This window comes from Oryzias melastigma, linkage group LG3 (genome assembly GCF_002922805.2).
Source record: "Oryzias melastigma strain HK-1 linkage group LG3, ASM292280v2, whole genome shotgun sequence".
NCBI lineage: Eukaryota > Metazoa > Chordata > Actinopteri > Beloniformes > Adrianichthyidae > Oryzias > Oryzias melastigma.
In genome coordinates this window covers 26,769,458-26,791,289 of record NC_050514.1, presented here as the reverse complement: position 1 = coordinate 26,791,289, position 21,832 = coordinate 26,769,458, and the positions used below count along the sequence as shown (strand labels likewise).

General features: G+C 41.4%; 1 protein-coding gene across 1 annotated transcript in view; it reads left to right on the top strand.

Annotated features, from left to right (window-relative positions):
• The window catches only part of fto (FTO alpha-ketoglutarate dependent dioxygenase), a 163,722-nt gene that overhangs the window by 31,967 nt on the left and 109,923 nt on the right, over positions 1-21,832 (top strand). The window contains exons 2-6 of the mRNA XM_024296160.2: positions 3,674-3,751; positions 4,731-5,748; positions 9,970-10,095; positions 13,931-14,010; positions 15,760-15,903. Of these exons, the coding sequence (XP_024151928.1) occupies positions 3,674-3,751; positions 4,731-5,748; positions 9,970-10,095; positions 13,931-14,010; positions 15,760-15,903 (1,446 nt within the window). The remainder of the gene's footprint in view (positions 1-3,673; positions 3,752-4,730; positions 5,749-9,969; positions 10,096-13,930; positions 14,011-15,759; positions 15,904-21,832) is intronic.

Below are 21,832 nucleotides of genomic sequence, written 5' to 3'. Positions count from 1 at the left end.
GATTATTTAATCTCTACAGTCTGTTTAGATACGAAAACATGATTGCATTTGTTAATGACTGTGTTTTATTGTGAAAAATTGGCTATATTTTGAAAATAAACCGGAGTTTCTCATGTATCTTGATGTAACTTCCTGCCAGAATTGACGCGGATTGCTCGCAGCTTTCGCACAAAATAGACCAGACGCCAAAACAATCCGCTGCACTGTGTGAGCTTTCTGCAGAGGACCGCAGCGCTACGCGCCAGGTTTGAACCACACCATACGTTAACAAGGGCGGTGAATGGAAGCAGCCTCCGTTCCGCGACACTTCTGCGGTGCTTTCATTGTGTTACCGCGCCGCTTCTGCGTCCAGTGTGAACCACACCATAGGTTAACAAGGGTGCCGAATAAAGCTTCGGCGGCCAGTGTGAATCAGACGTAAACCTTGACAAGTCCGCATAAGAGTATACATACTCTCTTAATAATCATATCAGACATATTTAGTTTAAACCTTTGTGGGGTCTTTTTTTAAATCCTACAGCTACTTTAAGCCAAATTCTGGACATTAATCCACTCCATAAAAATCCCTTTGAAGCAACTGTCCATTTAAGTTTTGCCAGATGTGATGTAAATTGAATTAATAAATATTGCACAGGGTACAAGGTTTGATATCTCGTATTGGCTAAGATCAAAAGAAGCTAATTGAGTTTGACTTCAGCAAATATGTATTTTGTGTGATAAACTGTCCATCTGAAGAGAATAATCCCATCAAGGAAGATAGATTAAAAAAAAAACATTAAATTCATCCCCTGACACAGATAGACATACATAGCTGCTGTGAAGCATTATGAAAGTCTTAATCTTATTTATGGGGTCTTGAGTGGAAACCTTTCTTGAGTTTTCCTCTGAATTAAAGAAGGCAGAGAAGCCACTGATATTGCAAAGTCCATCTGCTTCTAAGGGCTCTGACAACTTCTTGCCTTTGTCTTCATGTTTTTTTCTTTTTTTCTTTTTTACCCAGAGGAATTTCTTAGTAAGCTGATGTATTTGACACATGTGTGACAGCTTTGGTTTGAGGCTGAGGCATCACACTTGCTACACTAGCGGCGTATTATTCAAAAGGGACATATACAGTATGTGTCTGTGCACTTGAGCCACCTTTTTTTTCCCCCTTCAAAGCTGATATCAATGGCGTTACCTATTTGCACATTTCCATAGTGAAAACTTGTAAAGCCAGCACACACAGTCGATTTTTCCTGGAGAAAAACACACCGAAGGATCCACACGTGCGATGCTGGAGCAGACTTTCACCTCCATATCTCCAGCTCCTGCCAGATTTTGACACCAGTGGATATGTCAGCTTGTCAATTTTCTACAACTGCCTTTGACTGCAGTCTGACCATGAATAGTTTATGTTGTTTTGTTTTCCAGGTTCCAACTGTCTGGTTGTGTTTGTTCCAGAATAACTTGGAAGGCCCTTTACACTCTTCTGCATCCTTTCAGAAAACTTTCAGCAGGTGTTGGGTTGTTTAGCCTAAGGTAAAGAGTCAGCCCTGAAGGAAAAACTGCCTCAAACCAGACACCCTCTTACTTCTACTTCCTCTGATATAGGGACCTTTCTTTTTTTTTCCCCAACTCATTCCTGTCTTTAATGCAAATGCTTTCACCGCTTGCCATCCTTTTGATCCATCCTGTTTAAGTCAGCCTTTTATTACTGTTTTATGAGCTGGACGTTTTGTTGAACTCTAAAAGTCGGAGCACATTTTGGCACGACCGTCTTCCATATTCCCTGCAGTGCGCCATATGAGGTCTTTGGCAATTATTAGCCGGGAAGAATGTGAGGACGCGTGTTGTAAACGTCACGAAAATATACACACCGCTTTTTCATCGTAAAATGTTACAACTGCTCAGCCTGCTGATGCAGGAGCCGTCCATCCAAAAGTCTAAGAATGAAGTGGCGTTTTAGGGACGTTTAACGTTCCTGATTCTGGAGCAAGAAAGTCTGTAGATATGGATGTGTATCTATGTGGATCACATAGCATACTTTTCTAGGCAGGATTTCATATTAGGTGTGTGGACAAATGAAAGATGCTTTTATCAGGTTAATATCATTCACAAAAATATGAGAGATTATAATTGGTTTTTACCTATAGGATTCATTTAAAACAAAAGTTAAATGGCGTATTTTTATATAGTGCTTTAAAGCTGAAGTCTATTAACTGTCACACACTTGGGTGTGTGAAATTTGTTCTCCGGATTTGACCCATCCTTTGGGGTAGCACTGAACTAAAGTCATATCTGCACTAGGGAACCATTTGGTGGTTTTACGTTCCTATCCAACCTCCTAATACTGAGTGTCAAGCAGGGAGGCTTTGGGTCTCAGTTTTTTGAGTCTTTGGTACGACTTAGCTGTGAATTTGAACTCACAAACTTCTAGTCTCAAAGAGGACACTCTGAAGTCTTGTTTCTATTGAGCGGTATGGTCCAGTACGGTCCAGTTTAGAATAGACAAGGTAATTCAGGAGAGCATTTCCACTCAAAGTTGGACCGTCATGAGGCATGCGGGGTGAAGCAATCAGATTGGTCAGTTTATGACTTGAATAACTTGGGATAAAGATAAAATATTATTAAAATATTAGGATTAGCAAGAAAATGTTTAAAAAAAAAAAGAGTATCGGAGAATGACTGAGTAAAAGCTATTTATTTCTCAAAAGAAGTCTATGGGGTTTCAACTTTTTGGGAGCCAGCAAGTACCTCCTATTTGGAACGAGAGGGGGGAGGGGTCAGTATGTCCAATTCCTATGTGCAGTCAATGATTCACCCACACAGCTACACTGATGGCGGCTCTGCTTCCTAACACTGGGGCCAACTTATAGGTACTAGGAGCAATGTGGGGTTCAGTGTCTTGCGCATAGACATATATAATAGTCACTGGACATAGGGAGGTGTTGATGTCACACATAGAAAATGCCTTACCTGCAGTTCTTGTGAAATCATGCCAAATCTGTCACTGTGGCTTACTGATATAGGCGCCATCATTTTGTAACAAGTGAATGGTCAAAGTCGGTCTGAGTCACCTTTTACGGGGGGACTACGATTATGACTGAGCTTGTTTGAAGTCCACACCCCTTCAACTGTGGTTGGCTCTCAGGAGGAAATGTCAATCGAACGTTCGAGGTGGAGCCAGCGGACACCACATGCATTTACTGAGGCATCTGATTGGTCAGTTTGAATAATAAGTTTGAATAACGTTAAAGAAAAAAATATATATATATAAAAAAAAAATAGGATTAGATCATCAGAATGGTTATTTTGACGAATAAATTGAGTAATAACTATTGCTCAATAGAAGTCTATGGGATTTTGACTTCTTGGAACCAACGGTACTCCTATTTGGAACACGAGGGGGGAAGGGTTGAACTGTCCACTGATTTTACAGTCAATGGTCATGCCCAAAGACTCTTCGACATATGGATGGGAACGGCAAAAACCATGCCATCTTCTCATCAGAAGTTGACTTTTCTACCTCTGTATCATGGCCTTTGTCTAAGCTGACGTTGGCTCCCCTGACTTTATTTTCTTGCAGACAATTTTCAAAGTGTTTCCTTCATTTACCATTTTTAGGTTGTGTAATGAAATAATGACAAAACCTTTCCTGCTTTTTACTTTTTGTGCATGTGTTTTGTTTTCACAGAGGCGTAGGCTACTAAAGGAGTTGGGAGACCACAAAATCCCCTTTCTTGGGCCTTCAAGTCGAGGCTTTCAGCAACTGGTGAGTCATAAATAAGCTACATATGTTTTTTTTGTAAATAATTCAGTTTTACTTTTACCCTTTAACAACCATAACTCTTCAACTATTAATGCAATTAATGTAGTTCCAGCTGATTCTCAAGTGGAGAATTGCAGCCTTACATTGCTATGTAATTGTTACATAAGTAATCGACAGAATTCAGCTGATTATGTTGCAAAGAAATGAGGCTTTGAAACACTTTTGTCTAGCTTTTTGTTAAATGTTTTATAACAGTGCAAAACCAATATGAAAATCCACTTTTCTTTACGTCAGAATCAGGTAATTCACTGTTTTGCGTAAACTGTCAAAGAGTTGAGGTATGTCAAAGATGGTGTGCAGGGCCGGCCCTGGGCTGCATGGCGCCCTAGGCGAAACATTCTTCTTTTCTGACCAAAAACAAGAGTATTTTTTGACCAAAATGGGAGGAGGGGTGAATTTCCAAGCAATTGAATGTAAATAAAACAGACACACCCCTGCTTTGAGTCTGTTTTTCCTTCTCTTTTTTCCTTTTTTGACCTTAAAGCTGTCCCTGAGGGCTTATTTTGCTGTTTTTTCATCCTTAAAGTTTTAAAGACGCTTTAACAGATAACACTGTGTGCCCCTCCCCCTCCCCCTCCCTCTCACCTAGCTTCAACAGGGGCAAGGAGGGGCGCAGCACCAAGCAAAAATATTTATTATTTCAAACTTTTGAGTTATTTTGTTTATTGTTTTAATTATTATCTTTTTTGACAATTTTACACAAACATAAGTGGTATGTTAAACTGAAAAAAATGATTGGAAATATTGGGGATGGAGCTTTAGGCAGCCGCCTAGGTCACCTATGCCCAGGGACGGCCATGATTGTGTGTTATTTAGGTGTCACCGGCAACACCTCCACCGTTAAATACTTAACTCTTTTTTTTTTTTTTTTTTTGCAATTTTCTCGTATGATGTTTGGACATGAGTGTGCTATGTTTCCCAGTGGGATTCCAGTTATTCCGGCCTGGCGTTCAGGAGATCATGCTCGTTGCCTACTGAGCTCCACTGCCGGGTGCAAGACGCTCTGCTCACCCTCAGAAGGAAAGGCTGCCTGCTGAAGGATCTGGTCCGTGTCCGTGACCGGGATGTGTTCACCGCCGTGTCGCGAGCGTTGTTCGGAGAGCCGGGACACACCTACCGCTACCTGGAGACTCGGCTATTTGCGCTCCCTTGGCACAGTGAGGACGGCGAGGTCAAAGGACACAACTGTTGTGACCCTGATTTAAGAGCTGCCTGCAAAGCATTATGGGAGCTTAACAACTTTTTCTGCTCAGATGTGTCTCAACTAAAAGAAGGGGACAAGCTGACACAATGTGTGAAGGCAGAGGGCAAAGTGGGCGAAGAGGCGGACACAGAGTCGAAACATAGTGAAGACTCCAAGAACAGTGATGGAGGGGACTCTGAGTCCCGGCAGAGTGAGGAAGGGGACACAGAGTCCAAGCACAGCGAGGAGTGGGACATTGAGTCGAAGCACAGTGATGAAGGCTGCTCCGTTTCAAAACAAGAAGGAGAGTGGGAGACAGAGTTCAAACCTGGCAGTGAGGAGGGAGAGACCTCACAAGTCAAACAAAGTGAAACCTGTATGGCAGTTTCGGAACACAGAGAAGGAAAGTGTCCCAGTTGGGCAGATGAGCCTATCAGCGGGAAAGAGGTGGAACTAGAGGCTCAGGAGAGGCCTGTGGCTCAGCTCAAGCACAGCCTGTCAGGTTACCACATCCAGGACGTAGACGATCCTGTTAGTGGGCAAGGCTGTTCTCAGCTGACTCCCTCGCAGGTGTGCGTTGGTCCAGCCAAGTTTAATGTCACCTTACTGAACTACATGGACCCATCGCAGACGAGCCAGCTCAAAGAGGAGCCATACTACGGCATGGGGAAAATGGCAGTTGGGTGGCACCACGATGAGAATCTGATCTCTAATTCCCCAGTGGCTGTTTACAACTACAGCTGTCATGATGACAAAGGTAAGACCATTTAAAAAACCTTTATTTAACCCTTTAGTCAAAATTTAGCATGCTAATCCTTTGCTTTTTAACTCAAAATGAGGATTCCTCTTCTCCAATATCCCCGCTATCAACTCATCTCAGCAGCTTTACGGTGGATCAAACGCAGCTAACCTTGTGTGTTGTGGCCCTACAGCTTTGCTGCAGCAGATGTAGACACGGCCTCTAGTGAGGCAACCATCAGATCCATCTATGCGATAGTGTCTGGGCATTATCAAATGTCATCACCGGTTCGCTGCTGACAACCTTATCGCCACCAAATGCGTCAGGAGATCACAGACAGTTGAATCTGAGCTCTTAACACCCCCTCAATGGCCTAATCTAACAAGCAGGCCTTATCACACACACTGCATCTCATCTAAATCATTTCCCCAAGAAATGATCGATGTGCAATTATCTGATATGAAATAATGAGCCCTTCTTTGATAAGTGTTCCTAGACTGTACTGTATGGATGATACGAGGTCTCCTAATTACCAAATTCACTCTCTGTTTCCAGAGAGAGCTGATAGCATTTGCTGATTGACTTGATAGAGAGATTAGGAACTTTGCTTTCTAGATAAAATTAGAAAGGAACTGCAGGACTCAAGGCAGCTGTATGAAAAGTGTTCATTTTAACTGATGACACACATTTGAGAAAGGTCACTGTGGATGTTTGTTGCTTCAAAATCTCCACTTATATGTCAAAAGGTGATACTCTCCACAGATTTTCAGAGAGGCCCTATTTACCACCATGCTTTTTATGAATCTTTTGTAATAAATGCATTTGGACCTTGTCTTGATTTATCAAAAGGCTGGATTAAGAAGAATGCAGCCGAAAAGAGGACAAAACTTTCTGTATTGATCTTAAGTCTGGAAAAGCGCAGCTCGGACACTTGCTGTTGTCTTAAAACCTTTCCATCACTCAATGGGTTACATCATGTGATGACAGAAGCTCCGCCCTAATGGGTCCATTCTATTTTTCTATGGACCTAAGACCAACGGAAGACCAGAAAAGGTACCAGTCGGGTCCATCTTGTAATGGAAATGCTCAAAAGTCTAGGCTGGCCTGGTCCAGTCCGGTCTGGACCGCTCAGTAGAAACGAGGTATGAGATGCATGATCCAGTTCTTGACTGCCAGAGTCAGGATCAGGCTTTCTGAGGCCTCTTCCAGAAGACTTAGAATTGCAACTGGTTAAGGATCTTGGCAACACTGGTCCCTCTACCTTAGGCCTTAGTCACAACTGCCCTTATGACTAGATAAAGACTGTCTGGGGGTGAAATAAAAGTAAACCTGGACTGGGCATGCAGGTGACTTGCAGGAAATGTCAAAGTTTGAGACCACTAGGTGAACCCATGGAAAGAAAATGTTTTTCTGTGGCCATACTGCAAGTGACAGGTTGTAGTGAACACCTAACCAACATGTTAGGTTAAGTAAGGGCGAAGTAGGTGAGACACAGGCCTGTCGTACAGATTTTTTTTAGTTTTTCAACCCCCCAAACCCTGTACACTGTGCAAGGGTGAGTTAGGCCAATCAGCTCCAGCCTGACTATTAGAGATGAAGAAATTAGACAATCGGAGTGTAGTTTGAGGGCATCCTACGGGCATTTAAGTATCACCTGTACACCCCTTGTGTGCAGCATTGCCATATGGGCAATATGGAGCCGGTGGATTCACCTCAGTTACTGGAGTAAAGCGAAACATATGACAACATCCTTCATCGTAAGTGTGTGAAACATCATACATTATCCTTACAAATACTTCCCCATACACTTATCACATGTATGACAATCTTATGTTCCATTTTCATGATGGACATACGAGCCTCAAGGGAACTGCAATACAACCTGCACTTATTTTGATATGCGTCCATTCCTGTCTACAACCTTCTACAAGAGGGGTCTCAAACTGGCAGCCTGCGGGCCATATGTTGCCCCCAATTCGATATTTTGCGGGCCCGACCTTATTATGAAAGTTCAATGTCTACTAAGCAATATCTTCTGGCTGTCTATGCAATTTGATGAAAGCTTTGTATTTGCTTTGTGATCTTTCATCTTGCTTTATTCTTAAAACTTTGCATTTACTATTGTCGTTGGATCTGGGCATCATAAAAGTCCTTGGTAACAGTTGCTAGCGTTGTTAGCTCCTGTCATTTTACAGGACATGTATAAGATATGACTTAGTAGTACATAGACATAAGCAAATGTTCAATACACCTGTTAGCTTTATATAGACAATGGACCAAAGATATGGACAGTGGATGCAAAAATCTATTTTTGGTTCAAATGGAACCCCATATGGTCCAATCTCAGCCAGATTCTGCCTCAGTGGCCCTAAAGTAAATTGAGTTTGAGAACCCTGCTCTATGAGCTCTGACAACCCAAATCCCTGAAGCACCTGTGCAGGTCAACCCCAATACGGGTGCATTTGATGTATTTTCCAGTTCTTGAGTCTTTGCATTCCTAGAATCAGGATCTAGACCAAGGGGTGTCCAAAGTCAGTCCTTTCCAGAAGCCCTGCCTCATCTGCTGCTGATTATCTTGATCAAGTGTGTTTGGCCAATAAGGAGCTCCAATGGCAGGTTAGTTGGAAAAACATGTAGGACACTGGCCCTCTAGGACTGACTTTCGACACCCCTAAACTAGATTTTAGAGGCCTCTTCCAGAGGACAGAATAGCAACTGGTTGGGAATCTTGGATACTCTAGTCCCTCTTCCTTAACTGGTTTAATTGACCCAAGATCCAAAAAACATTGTCAGTTTTCTCAGATGCTCTGATCTAAAGGAATCTACCGTGGCTGAGCGTTTTCTGGCACAGATGATGCTCGTCTACCATTGGTCTTCCACCTTTGGGAGTGCTGTCATTAGCCGGCTCTCAGAGCACAATGGCTGGAAATTAAGTTACTATTTATCCTTGCTGAGCAAAGGAAAAGGCAGCCACGGGGCAGAGAGGCCCAGAAAGACTTTAGTATTGATTTTGCTGAAGGGTGTTGGCCAGCCAGGCCAAATCTTGTTTTCTTAGTATTCCATGTAAGAGTGGAGGGAGAGAGAAGATCAGACGAGGTGGTATCAGTGAATAGGTTCTTCAACAGGAATATCTTAGATACGTGCTGTCCAATAACACACTCTCACACACTTACTAAACAACATCAAGGGCTTTTATCCAACTATTTCCTCTTGCACAGCATAATGATACAGCAAAGATCCTGTGCTAACAGCCGATTTAACCACAGCAACACAAATGGTCTTTGCTCCAACACTAAGTGATTCTCACTTTCTGGAGACAGTGTGACGAAAGGGGGATCAAATTAATCGTTGCTTCTTAAACTTTTAGCGTGTAAAACTTTAAATTGTTTATATTGCTTTGTTGAATAGGCAGCTGTCAGAGTAGGCTTTTGTACAGTTTGTTCAGGATTTTCAGCCACAGTAATACTAAAAACATTAGTATATAATAGCTACACATTCTTACTCCCAACTCGTCATATATGGACGTATGGTTAGGGACCCCTCCTCATCACTTTTTGATGTTTTAGATGTCTCAAACTCGTTGTAAGTGTCCTCAACTTGACTTGCTGGCTGTTGGGTCCCCAACCCTCAGAACATGGTACTGGACGTGGTAACGGACGCATAACCAGGTTAGGCTTAAAGTACCTGTACCAGGTCAGGGTTAGGGTACCGTGTTAGGGTACCAGTACCAGGTTAGAGTACCGGTACCAGATTAGGGTTTGGGTATCAGGTTAGAGTACCAGTACCAGGTCAGGGTTAAGTTACCGGGTTAGAGTACCGGTACCAGGTTAGGGTATGGGTTAGGGTACTGGTACCAGGTTAAAGTTAGGTTCAGAGTACCGTTAACAGGTTAGGGTTAGGTTGGGTTGCCGATCTGGTCTGTGTCTCGAGGGTTGGGAACCCCTGATTTGTTTTCATTTTTTCCCTGTCTATGGCCCGGTACCAAGCGGCCCTCGGACCGGTACAAGGCCCGGAGGTCAAGGACCCCTAATTTAATAAGAACAGCCAGCAAGTCAAAAAACAATGGGTTGGGGACACCCAAAATGCCAAAAAAGTGAGCCCGAACCATACGTCCAGATATGACGAGATTGGAGTGAGAATACGTTGTTAATGGGGTACACCTATTCCAAAATAAAGTAAAAGTATTGCAGTACAAAAATGAAATATAAATTCAAGCACTGAGCTGTATATGACTGACAGGGGAGAGCAGTGAAGGAGGCGCCGGTGAGAAAACGTGCTGGAGGATTGGGCTCAAGGTAGCCTGGGACATCCACACGCCTGGCCTGATGCTGCCGCTGGAGTCTGGAGACTGCTACTACATGAGAGGTACCGCCGTTACACCACTGAAAAGCACACAGAAAATACACATGTTAACACAGTGCTCACACGGCTTCGACTCCATGTCTGAATATGGAGGAGGGTGCACTTACATTACTCCATGTTTTAGTGTTTCTTGTACTTTGTCCCAAATGACCCGAACCAGCAGGATGTACTTCACTTTCCCTTTTATGCTCTGCCCTCATCTGCTTATTGTGGGTATAGGATGAATGGGACTCAGGCTTGTGTGTGAGTGAGAGGGAGAAAAAAGAGAGCTTACCTGGCCCCAACACAGAGCTTTAAGGTTCCATGAAATTGTGTGCATTAGAGAGGTTAGGAAAACCAAATGTTATTTTTTGAAGTCCTGTGACCCGTTGCCAACGACTTCTCTATGGGGAGAACAGACAGCAAACCACGGGGGTGTAAATCATAGCTTAATGCTTTTGGCTGCAGCAGACACCTCCACCCTTCTCTTTTCGGTCCCATGGGTCCTCCCAGGCGTTCTCATATTTTCTTAGTGCAAGGACATTTATCCACATCACAGCAGAGGTCTGTGTTCAGGGGTACTACAAGTGAGCACCCCTGGCTGGATAGATGGGGGATTTATTACTTTAAAAAGGCCCCCTGCTTTCTTAAGTATTTAAGGATACACATAAAATACAACCTTATGCTAACCCTGCCGTCAGCTGGAACTGTGGGAACTTTATTTTTTAATAAAAAAACTCATGTAGTTTTAGTTTTAAGGTGCATAATGTATGTATTTTATGATTACTCAGGCCAAAATACTTGTTCATAGTTGTTGACAAACATGGTTGAACTACTATGTAAAAAACTGCCTTTAGGTTGCACACAAAATACATATGATTTAATTAAAAAATGAATAAAAATCTATCCAACTATGGCATTACCTGCGATGATACTAGTGTGAATGCTGTCTGTGGCTCCTGAAGAGGCCAGATCTGATAGGAGAAAATACTGAAACTGATAGCTAGCTTAAAATGCTGAAGCTCGTAGCTGAAAATGCTAAAGCAAAATTGATTGATTAAAAATCAAATCTATTAAAACAGTAATTTATGGAACATTTTTGACACTTTGACATTTAAGATAGAAAGTTTTAACTTAGTAGATGAAATTATTGATTTATTTGATGCACAAACACATTGTAAAACTTGAAGTACTAAGACACAAGATGCTAAAAGTTGACAGCACATTTTAATGCTTGCTAAAATATTAGCTAAATGCCAAATTAGCCTAAAAAACTGAAAACGTGTAATTTTGCCAAAACAGTTAGCATAATGTTAAAATATTAGCTAACTCCAAATTAGTCTAAAAGAACTGAAAAAATGTCTAATTTTGCCAATATTTTACCATATTGCTAATTTTAGCATATTACTAAAATATTAGCTAAACTCCAAATTAGCCTTAAAAGCTGGAAAAATGTCTAAATTAGCCAAAACAGCTTTCTGTAGTTCAATTTTTTTTATTTTTCTTTAGATTTATTTCCATTTTACAAGCTAAAGAGCTAATTTAGGCCACAATTAATACACATTTTTGATATTAGATATTTAATGTCAAATTGGTAGATTAAAACAAATGTAATAGAGTAATGGCTAGGACCTTGAAATGTAATTGTCCTCTTTATAGTTTATCTTGAATGTAATAATATCAAATATGAGTAATAAAACATGACTTATTGAACTGTTTCATTTTTGTTTTTTTCTCTAATTCTGAGCTTGTTAGCAACTGCTCAATTTTATTCCATCTAAACAATACAATACAATACAACAGTGACTTTCAGTTTTCCTGTTTTCACATGTAAATCCTATAAATTGTTTTCTCCAATCACCATTTCACAATCAAAAACTGTTTTAATCATAATGTTTGTCCTTCCATCTCATATCTTGAAAACAGCTTCTCTTTAATTTTGATTGTTTGATGTCCAAACATTGTTTGTATTGATTTTTATTGATACACACACCGTCTTTATAACGGTTCGAATTATTAAAATAAGAAATTAAATGTATTGTATAATTACATATCCCCTCAGTGAGTAAAGTTTGCTTTTAAATTTTTTTTTTTCTTTTGCATTGTGTTTATGTTTGGATTTGATTCACAATGTAAGGTCAGATATTTAAACTCACTCAGCAGCTGTCAGATAGGCCACTAAAAATTGATCAGAAATGGGAAGGTTTTAATGATTCCCAGAGAGTGACCCTTTTGAAGAAGCTGTTTTCACGGCAGAGCGGCACCAAATATTCAGCTTGGCAGGGCTTGAAGCCGACCTCCTTTAGCAGGATAAGATTTACAATAGAACCGTCAGTTTCAGGCCAGCCGTGATAATAGAGTGATGGGCTGTTGTGCAGACCATTCTAATGGGACTTGACTGTCGCGGATCAGTGGGGATTTATGCTCCACTTGGTGAGTACGCCCTTGAGAGGCCAACTGCTCTGCAACGATAGCAGCTCTCGCAGTCCTCGGCCGTCTGTTGCTTTGTTGGTCCACCTGAATTAAATACTTGGCACCGAGCGCAAACATGTGCACTCAACTATAAATTTACACAGCTTGCGTGCACAAAAATATACATGTTTTTGCATGAGCACTTGCTCAAACTTTTCCCCTTCTTCCTAAATACTCCCAGACAAAGCAGCCAGGACGGAGCAAAGTGTGAAAATGTATCGTCGTGCTGGTTTTTTTTTTGTTACGCGCGCCCCACGATAAGTAGTCTTGTGGTATTAAAAGGGAACTACAATGGTGTCTAACCACAGACACCATTATGTATTTTCAGCACCATTTGTCGGCGGCTGGCCCTTTTGAACTGCTAATGTCTGAGCTGCTGGAGGCAAATTGAATCACCATCATTTCCACCCAAATGGAATTTCAGTGGTTAAGGAAGAACAATGCAAGTCTTGACACCAGGCCTGTTCAATAATCTGATTTCCAGTTCCCAATGCACAGGGGGACTGGAGGAAAGAGTTGACCCAATATATTTAAAAGCCTGCTTCCTGGAAAAGGAGGACAAGTGGCAGCAGGCACAGGGGTTGAAAGAAAGATAAATATTTATTACAGTTATCGAGTTTGCCTTTACTCCCTCCTGATCCCTCTGACTGCTTCAGACGCGCCAAGAAAAGAGCAGATTGATGGAGATAATTTGTTATTGGATATAAACAGTTTTAAAGACGCAGAGTAATTCTGCCCAGAGACCTAATCCTTCACAATCTCATCAGGGTGAAGAAAACACCGGCAAGTTGTTTTGTTTGTCGCTGCCTTTTTTTTTTTTTTTCCTCCCACCAAACAATAATATCTTCCTCCCAAAGCATTTGGCTGTTTGACTTTCAAATCACAGGCATTAGCTGGTGTACTCTTGCTCAAGGCGGGTGTAAATATGCACATGTGCTGTGAATGACAGCTCTGTCATGGCTAAATTAATTACTGGTATGAGGCAAATAATGGCAGAGCTTGGAAACATCTATACACACAAAGAAACACATGGAGGGATACACAGAAAACAGCGCAGAGGCCTCTTTGTAAAGCTTGTGTGATATTGGACAAATGTTTGTTGGTATGGCTCTTCCATCTTGACAGATTGAGCGAGATCAGGTTTTATTTGCTCATTAAAATTACAGTAGAATGCCGTTCATTCACTTCCACTGGGTGCTGGACCGAGCGAAATCTGTCCGAGTGTACAAGCTGATTTAGTCTAATTCACTCCGTGCTTTTCATCTGTTTTCCTGTTGTCATATTTGCTCTCTAAGAATTATTAAAAAAAAACATTCTCACAGTCAGTATGCAATTAATATTGTTCTCTTTCCTGGTTTGAGTTGTGATGGTGGTCTCTGTTTGCTAGATAACCTGAACAGCACCCACCAGCACTGCGTCCTCGCAGGAGAAACTCCACGCTTCAGCTCCACGCACAGAGTGGCCGAGGTGAGACGCCACTCAGACGGAAGGGAAAGTATGGTTAGATGATAGTAAAATGCTATATAGCGTTAAAACAACTTGTTTTGGTTAATAAATATATTGCTACTATGTATTAAAATGGATAAAAAACTTTAATTTGAAAAAACAATATATTAATAGTAGGGGTGTCAGAAAAAAAATCGATACGATGCCAGATACTTGATTTGGCGATACTTGTATTAAAAGTGCTGCGAAAGTAATATTTAATTAATTATTTATATTAGAACTGGGTATCGATAATAATTTCCATAAATGATTCGATTTGATTCACAAGAGCTGGATCGATTCAATTCTGATTTTTTAATGAATTAATTAATTAAAAAAAAAATTCCTCGATTCTTTTGATCCACTCAATTCAATTCGATTCAATTATATTTTGAGTTTACATGTTTAAACACATTTGTTTTGAAATACATTAATAATCTGCTGTATGATTTAAATATATTTCTATTAATCTGACACAGTTCACATACTGTAAAATGTAGTTGTGAAAAAAATTAGATTTTACTTATAGCATACAGTCTTACATGGTTTCTTAAAGGGAGTAGTTATAACAAAAATGTTCTGATCATTAACATTATTCTGCTTCTCCTAAAGGATATTTCAGTTTGACCACAAGGTGGCGATCAGGCTATAGCATTACACCTTATTCCAGAAGAAGAAAAAAAATAGCAAAAAACCGTCAGGGAGACTGCTGACCCAGCCATGACGACTGCTGGACTCAGCAGCTCCCTGCTAAGGGCTGCCTAACCAAATTCTACTTAAACTAAACAAACAAACAAAGCCTGCAAACTAAGACTATCAAGGTCCAACCCTAAACTAAAATAACAAAACCTAGCATTCTAAGACTTCTGAGGACAAAGAGGGTAAAAGAGAACAAAACAAACCAGCAATGCACCAACTAAAACCCACCCAGCTCCTCAGCCTGCTGCCCTGCTCCCTGCCTGCCTTGGTGAGGCCTCATCTGCCTTAAATACATGGCAGGTTTTAATTAAGACAATTTGCTCGGTTAGTCAGCAATGTATATTTACATTGACCGAGTGTTAGCATTAGCCGTCCTATTGGAAATTCCACGAAATGTTAGCATCAAGCTAGCAAACTTTAGCTTTATGTGCTAAATCAATCTATGTTTCAATCAATCAATCTATTAAATAGTACTTTTATTTCTCAGCCATAGTTGTGGAACCTTATTGGTTAAGACACATTTATTCCTTTTTTTTCTTATACTGAAAAAATATTTTGTTGCAGAAATTAGACAATGTTGATTGTTCCCTTTAAGAACAAATATTTTTTAATTTACCAAAAGAAAAGTGCCTTAAATTTGCTTGGATCAAAGTAATTGTATGAGATACAGTTGCAGTTAATGTTCTGATCATTAAGTAAAATATATTTTAACATTTTGTTAAGGTAAAAGGTGTAATACTATCTAGGCAGAATTTTTTCTAAGACCTACTTTTTAAAAAACAAATGAAATATTGTTTCTGGTATTGTGTTGGGATACATATCGAATCATGACACGTGTATCGTGATATGCATCGCCAAACCCTTGGCAGTAGCTTTCATTACATTATCTTGTTCTTCCACCACAAGTTTTTACATTTTTATTTGCAAAAAAAAATAAATCTTTAAATTTTTAAGGTTTATTTTTTATCTTTACACCTAAATTGGATCATTCCTATATGGTGGTTGAGTTTTCGACTGCCCCACTCCCACTAGTGTTCCCGTGGAACTCTGACCTACATCCAGTCCCGATGCCAGGAGGCCCTGTCCAATCTACAAACTGACCCTGAGACAGGATCCCACAGCCTGCTGACTGTGCAGCCTACAACTCTACAGAACTGTGAGGAGATCCACAATGAGGTGCTTTTTTTATTTATTGTTTTTACCTGTAACTCACTCTTGTCTCCAAACTGGGAATTTTCTGGCATACATGAATATCATTGTGTTTTTGTCAGCTTTTGCTGTTTATTAGGACACCATAGCTACATTACCAAGGTCCAAAGTGTATTTGAAAATACCTCTAGACTAGAGCATCAGACAAGAGGTGGGCCTCACACGACAGCTGAATATGCATCAAAAGGGTTTTATGCGAAAGCACGGCAGTCTTTGAAAGTTTCCATGTATTAGTCTGTGTCGATGAACCTCCGTGACTCGATCTGAGTTGTCCTGATGCTATAATCCTCCTCCATCTGGTACTCCAAGGAGGTTAAAAACAACTAAGAACCATCTGCAGATATGAGGACTTAATCCAGACAGCATCCCAGAAATTGTTGAATACAAAGAAAGCCTCCCCCACAAATAACACGGATAAACATCTAATTAAGGACTTGAGTGTATTAGAGCGAACATGTATCTGTGCTTTTTTCATTACAGGGATTTGAACACCTGTAACGATGCAAATCCAGCACGTTTGCAAACAATAAAGCCAGGCGATTGACCTTTTGAAAAAAAAAGACAGTCTACATAACGATTATATGAAACGGGCTCTAACTGGAGCTTTTAGTCTGACAAATTATCAAAATTTAGATAGGCAAGGCAAGTTTATTTGTATAGTACATTTCATGTACTTTAATGAACTGTAAAGTCTATCCTCTGACAGACAGGTAGCCAGTGTAAAGACCTCAGAACTGGACTGATGTGGTCTACTTTCTTGGTCCTTGTGAGAACCCGAGCAGCAGAGTTCTGAATAAGCTGCAGTTTCCTGATGGATTTTTTTGGTAGTCCTGTAAAAACACTGTTACAGTAATCAAGTCGACTAAAGATGAACACATGCACTAGTTTTTCCAGGTCCTGCTTAGACATCAGATCTTTAGATCTGGGTCTATCACTACACCCAAGTTTCTGGCCTGGTTGGTAGTTTTAGATGAATAGATTGAAGCTCTGTAGTGACGTCCAACCTTTTCTCTTTAGCTCCAAAGACAATAACCTCAGTTTTGTTTTTGTTTAATTGAAGTAAGTTGTGACACATCCAGTCATTAATGTCCTCAATGCATTTGCCAAGAGCCTGTACAGGGCCTCTGTCTCCTGGTGTCAATGTAATATATATATCTGTGTGTCATCTGCATAGCTATGGTAACTAATGTTGTTGTTCTTTATAACCTGAGCCAGTGGGAGCATGTAGATGTTAAATAGAAGTGGTCCCAGGATGGAACCTTGGGGAACTCCACATGTAATTTCTATTGACTCAGATGTGAAGTTACCAATTGACACAAAATATTTCCTGTTTTCTAAGTATGTTTTCAACCACTTTAGTACTGGCCCACCCAGTTTTCCAGTTGTCTAAGTAGTTGACTGTATCAAACGCAGCACTGAAATCCAATACAACTAGCAATGGCATATTTCCACTGTCTGCATTCAAATGTATATTATTAGTCACTTTGGTCAGAGTTGTTTCAGTGCTCTGGTGCTGTCTGAAGCCTGACTGGATGATCATTTCTGAGTGGGGACAAACTTTACCTGGAGAAACTTTATGGATGGCATTCATCATAGTTTAATTTGAATTAGAGGCTGTTCTCAGAACAGATTGATGAAAGTTTCTTTAGAGCCGAATAGAAGCTTATCTTGTTGTTCTTGCACTCCTCTATCATCTCCAGTATGAAATCCAGGTTGTTCTCATTTGTGATGAATTGTTCAGCAGGAGCTTCTCCATATGTTTCTAAAGATGGAGCTGTGCCCCCGTCTTCCTCAAAGAACAATGAGTGATGCTGGTTCTGGGAGCTGAAGGATAGAGTGAGGTCACAATGAGGAACTTGAGGGGCCGTCTGCTGAACCATCAGTGCAGTATGTTAGCGTGCCGCAGGCCAACGGTTAATACACCATCTCACCTCTCCCCCTTTAACACCAGTGCTCACCGAAGCCAGGACGCCGGCCCCTCAGCAGGATGCCATGACAGATGTGTCTGACGTAAGGTTGTTTAAAGGTTGTTGACCGTCTTAATTATTCAGCACCGTCAAGAAGACAATAAGGCCGTCTGTGTTGGGAGAACTGAGTGTTTGTTGAGCTAGCAACACCTGCTAACTTGCCACACTGCGGCGCAGGATTACCGAGTGTAGGCCTTCGCCAAGAGAGTGAAGGAAAGAGAGGGCGCTATTTATACAAGCGCTGATGTGTGTATGTATGCGTTAGCGAGGAGGGGATGCTCTCAGGGGCCCTCGCCGTGCTTTGGCATTCGTTATGATCGATGTGGCCATTTGTTTGGAGTTACCCACGAGAGCAGAACACCCACTTAAATGATGTATTGTTGGCGGAGTTATTTATGATGACGGCCCACTTTGGTGCTGGGCGGCTGCATATTGCACGGGTCGTGTTTGACATGAGCGACCGAGGAGTGAACAAGCCTGAGACATGCGGGCAGTCTGACCCGAGCAGCGCCTTTTGGGTCTATGTTTGAAAAGGGCCGCAACGGCACGCTGACACTTCACTGATGTGGCACAATAGGAAGAGGGGCGGGGGCTCGACATCTGGTGGAGGAGTCGGTGGGAGACACGCTGATGAAGTGGAGCTTGTTTGAGAATTATCGGTTTAGTTGGACTGAATGAAAGAAAATCTAAAACAGAGGAAATGTAAAATTCTGTTTCTTAATCTCCTTCGATGTCTTCTCTTAATTTTACCTGCTGTCTTTGTCAGCGGCTCGGGTGTTCCTCGCCATGTGGCCCTCTTGCACTCCTTTGGCTTTGAAGTGCTAATCCGAGACGCAAATGTCTTGTCTCATATAAAGCCACTGTGTCTCTCCCCAGGTGGGTGTGTGACAGAGTGCCTTGAGGGACCCCTCTTTAATGATGCTGCCCCCACCCCCTCCAGTAAATATTGAGGGGAGGGACGAGGTTTTCCCACATGTTCTGAGGGAAAGTAAACTGCGCAGAAGCAGGTGTGTTTGACCTTCCTCCGTCCTGTTTTTGAGACCAAAATGCCTCCCCAAGGCTCTCAGGTCTTTTCCTGGCTTTGAAAACCCTTCCTGGGGGGCTTAAGGGGGCGCTATCAATGTAATCTTCTAAATGACCTCTGAAAACATTTTCCCATTGCAGACAAATGCAGTTTAAACGTTGCATTTTATTGACCTTTTTGTTTATGTTTCCTTCCCTGTTGGACAGGACAAGTAAAAAAAAAAATGTCATGAAATTCAACTGTAATACCTCGTTTAAACCTGTAGTGGGCAGCACACTGATGGATTCAACTATAATTTAATGAATTAAAAAAGTTTATTTTAATTTTTCAAAAATTTGGCAATGACCAACAGACAGCACTTTTAAAGCCCCATATATAGACATCAACAGCCAAAAAAAGATGATTTAGGGCTAACCCTCGCCGCGGAGAGATGCAGAGCCCTCCTCCGCCACCGAGGAGAAGCACTTTTCTCAACGCGGGTGTGCTCTGAAGCACATAAGTTTACATTTAAGTATAAGTAATGGCTTTTTGATTTAGCACAACCTTTTTAAAATTATAAAACTGATGCTGTTACATATTTCCGAGCACTAGCAGCTCCGCGCTAACATAGCTGACTGGTGACTATTGATGACGTCATCGAGTGGGAGTGATGCCAACATTTAACAACACTATTTTCCTATAATTCTCCGTTTTGAGGGCTAAATGCCTGGGTAGGGGTAGAATTCAGATTTAGCCAAAAACACCAGCATGAAGTAGCAAAAAGCGCTAAAATACATAAAAGATGGATAAGTATTAAATAAAACGAGTACAAGAAAATAAGATGCTACAAAGTACTATTAAAAGCCATTCTAAAAATATTTTAGTTGAAAAATCTGTTTGATTTTATGTGAAGGAATATTACTCCCTAACTGTTATTAAGAGATATTTTTTTACCTTTTGTGTGGTTCCAGTGTTATCAAAATTTATATTTGCTTTTGTAAGTGTGTGACTACTTTAAGGAAACCGAGGTTAGGAACTGGGACATCCTTGCTGCAGCGAGGGGAGGCCTGGACAGGTAGACAGAGGACGGCAGAGCGGGATCGATCACACTCTCATCAGCTCTCACCTCGGGGCCCTGGCGTGGAAATTGATTGGAGCCGCTCTGGGAATATTGTGAAGGTGTAGAAGAAAAAAAAAATTATCCCTCATTAAATGTGGAAAAAAGGAGTCTTTCTCGGTTTTAACTCCAGAGTTGCCACGGTGGGTGGCCGTTGCACTAATGTGGAGCTAATGTGCAGTTAGTGTCTCCATTACCTGGGGAGATGACAGGGACTGCCGCAGGGGAGTCACAAGCTCCCCCCTTCCTGCACTCCCCATCTCAGAGAAAAACTAGGCCTCTGTTTTTTTGACTTTCGATCTGTCTGCCTGCATAGGTGGCATTTAGTCAAAGCTTCCCCGCCTGGCAGCTCTCAGCTGGGTGGCGGGACTCCAAATACCAAATAGCCAGTTGCTTTAGATGGCCTGCTTTGTGGCTGCCGCTGGCCTGCACAGTGGGGGACAGGCAGCCATGTCAGCTCAAAGCAAGAGACACAGGTCGGTTTCTTCTCACCAAAGGACAGGCAGACAATCTGAGGGCTAGAAGGAGGGACGGCCTGAGAGAAAAAGGACGTCCGATATCGCTCTTGTGGCTTTGTTGTGTGTTTGAGCTGTACTGATCGAAGCGGAGTGGATTTGGAGTGTGTTGAAGGGGCCATAAAGGATGACATTTCTTTGAAGGGAGGGTTGTATGGAGTGACTGAGGGGCTGCTGAGCAGTGCCACTGGCTGTGTATTCTCCCTGACATGCCACAGTCCTTGCATGTCACCCCTGCTGGGATCAGAGCCCTTAAGGAGTAAATGGCAGGGTGGGTCTGTGCACGGCTCACACAGGCCTCACCCGCACAAAGAATAGTTTCATCTCTAGTTTACAAGCAATTCAGCTGGAAAAACAAAATGTGCAAAAGCTTGAGATGTACTTTTATAAAAGCGAATCTGGACATCGAAGTTCAAATGTATGAACCAGGGGTCTTGAACTGGCAAATTTGCGGCCCTCCAGAGGATATATTCCATCCCCCGCCTTAATATGAAAGTTTAATGTTAGTGCAGCCCGCAACTTTTGTATGAATGACACATTAAAGTCATTCCATGCCGCCCATTCTCAGCAAGACTCTGCCTTCAGTGGCCCTAAGTGAAATTGAGTCTGAGATCCCTGTTATAGACCTTACTTTAGGGGTCAAGTAAAATTTCTTCATCATAATTTGACGTCACTCCGATGAAAATTATGTTTTTGGTGTTTTAAACACTTTTTTTGGACATTTTTCTGATGATGAATGACAATAAAGTAAGAAATTTAAGCATAAATTTGCATTTCCGGCCATTTATTTGGTCAAATTTGTATTAATCAGGAGCAGACGAAATGATGTTGAAAAATAAATATTATTTGGGATGTAAAAAGTACAATGGGAATGGGGGCGGGGTTACCCCAATGGCCCTACCCACAACACAGAGGAGAATTTTTAATGAACTTTAGCTGCTCTGCAGAAACTATGTCCTAGAAAACGACTGAGTTTTTGGGATTTTGGTTAAAAACAGCAAAATCAGAGTTAACCCTTTAACACCGAGGCGTCACCGGTGACGCTTAAACACAAAATCTTTAATACACTGTAATATTTCAACCATTAAGATGATCAACGTCATTCCAGTAGATTCTAAAGGAAAAAAACGGCTCGCCGAGCCGTTTTTTTCCGTTAGAATCTACTGGAATGACGTTGATTGTCTTAACGGTTAAAAAAATTACAATAAATCAAACAATATAAACACTGGAGCTGGTGTTAAAGGGGTTAAAAAACCATTGAGAACTTTTTCAAAATAGACCAAAAGATGAGCAG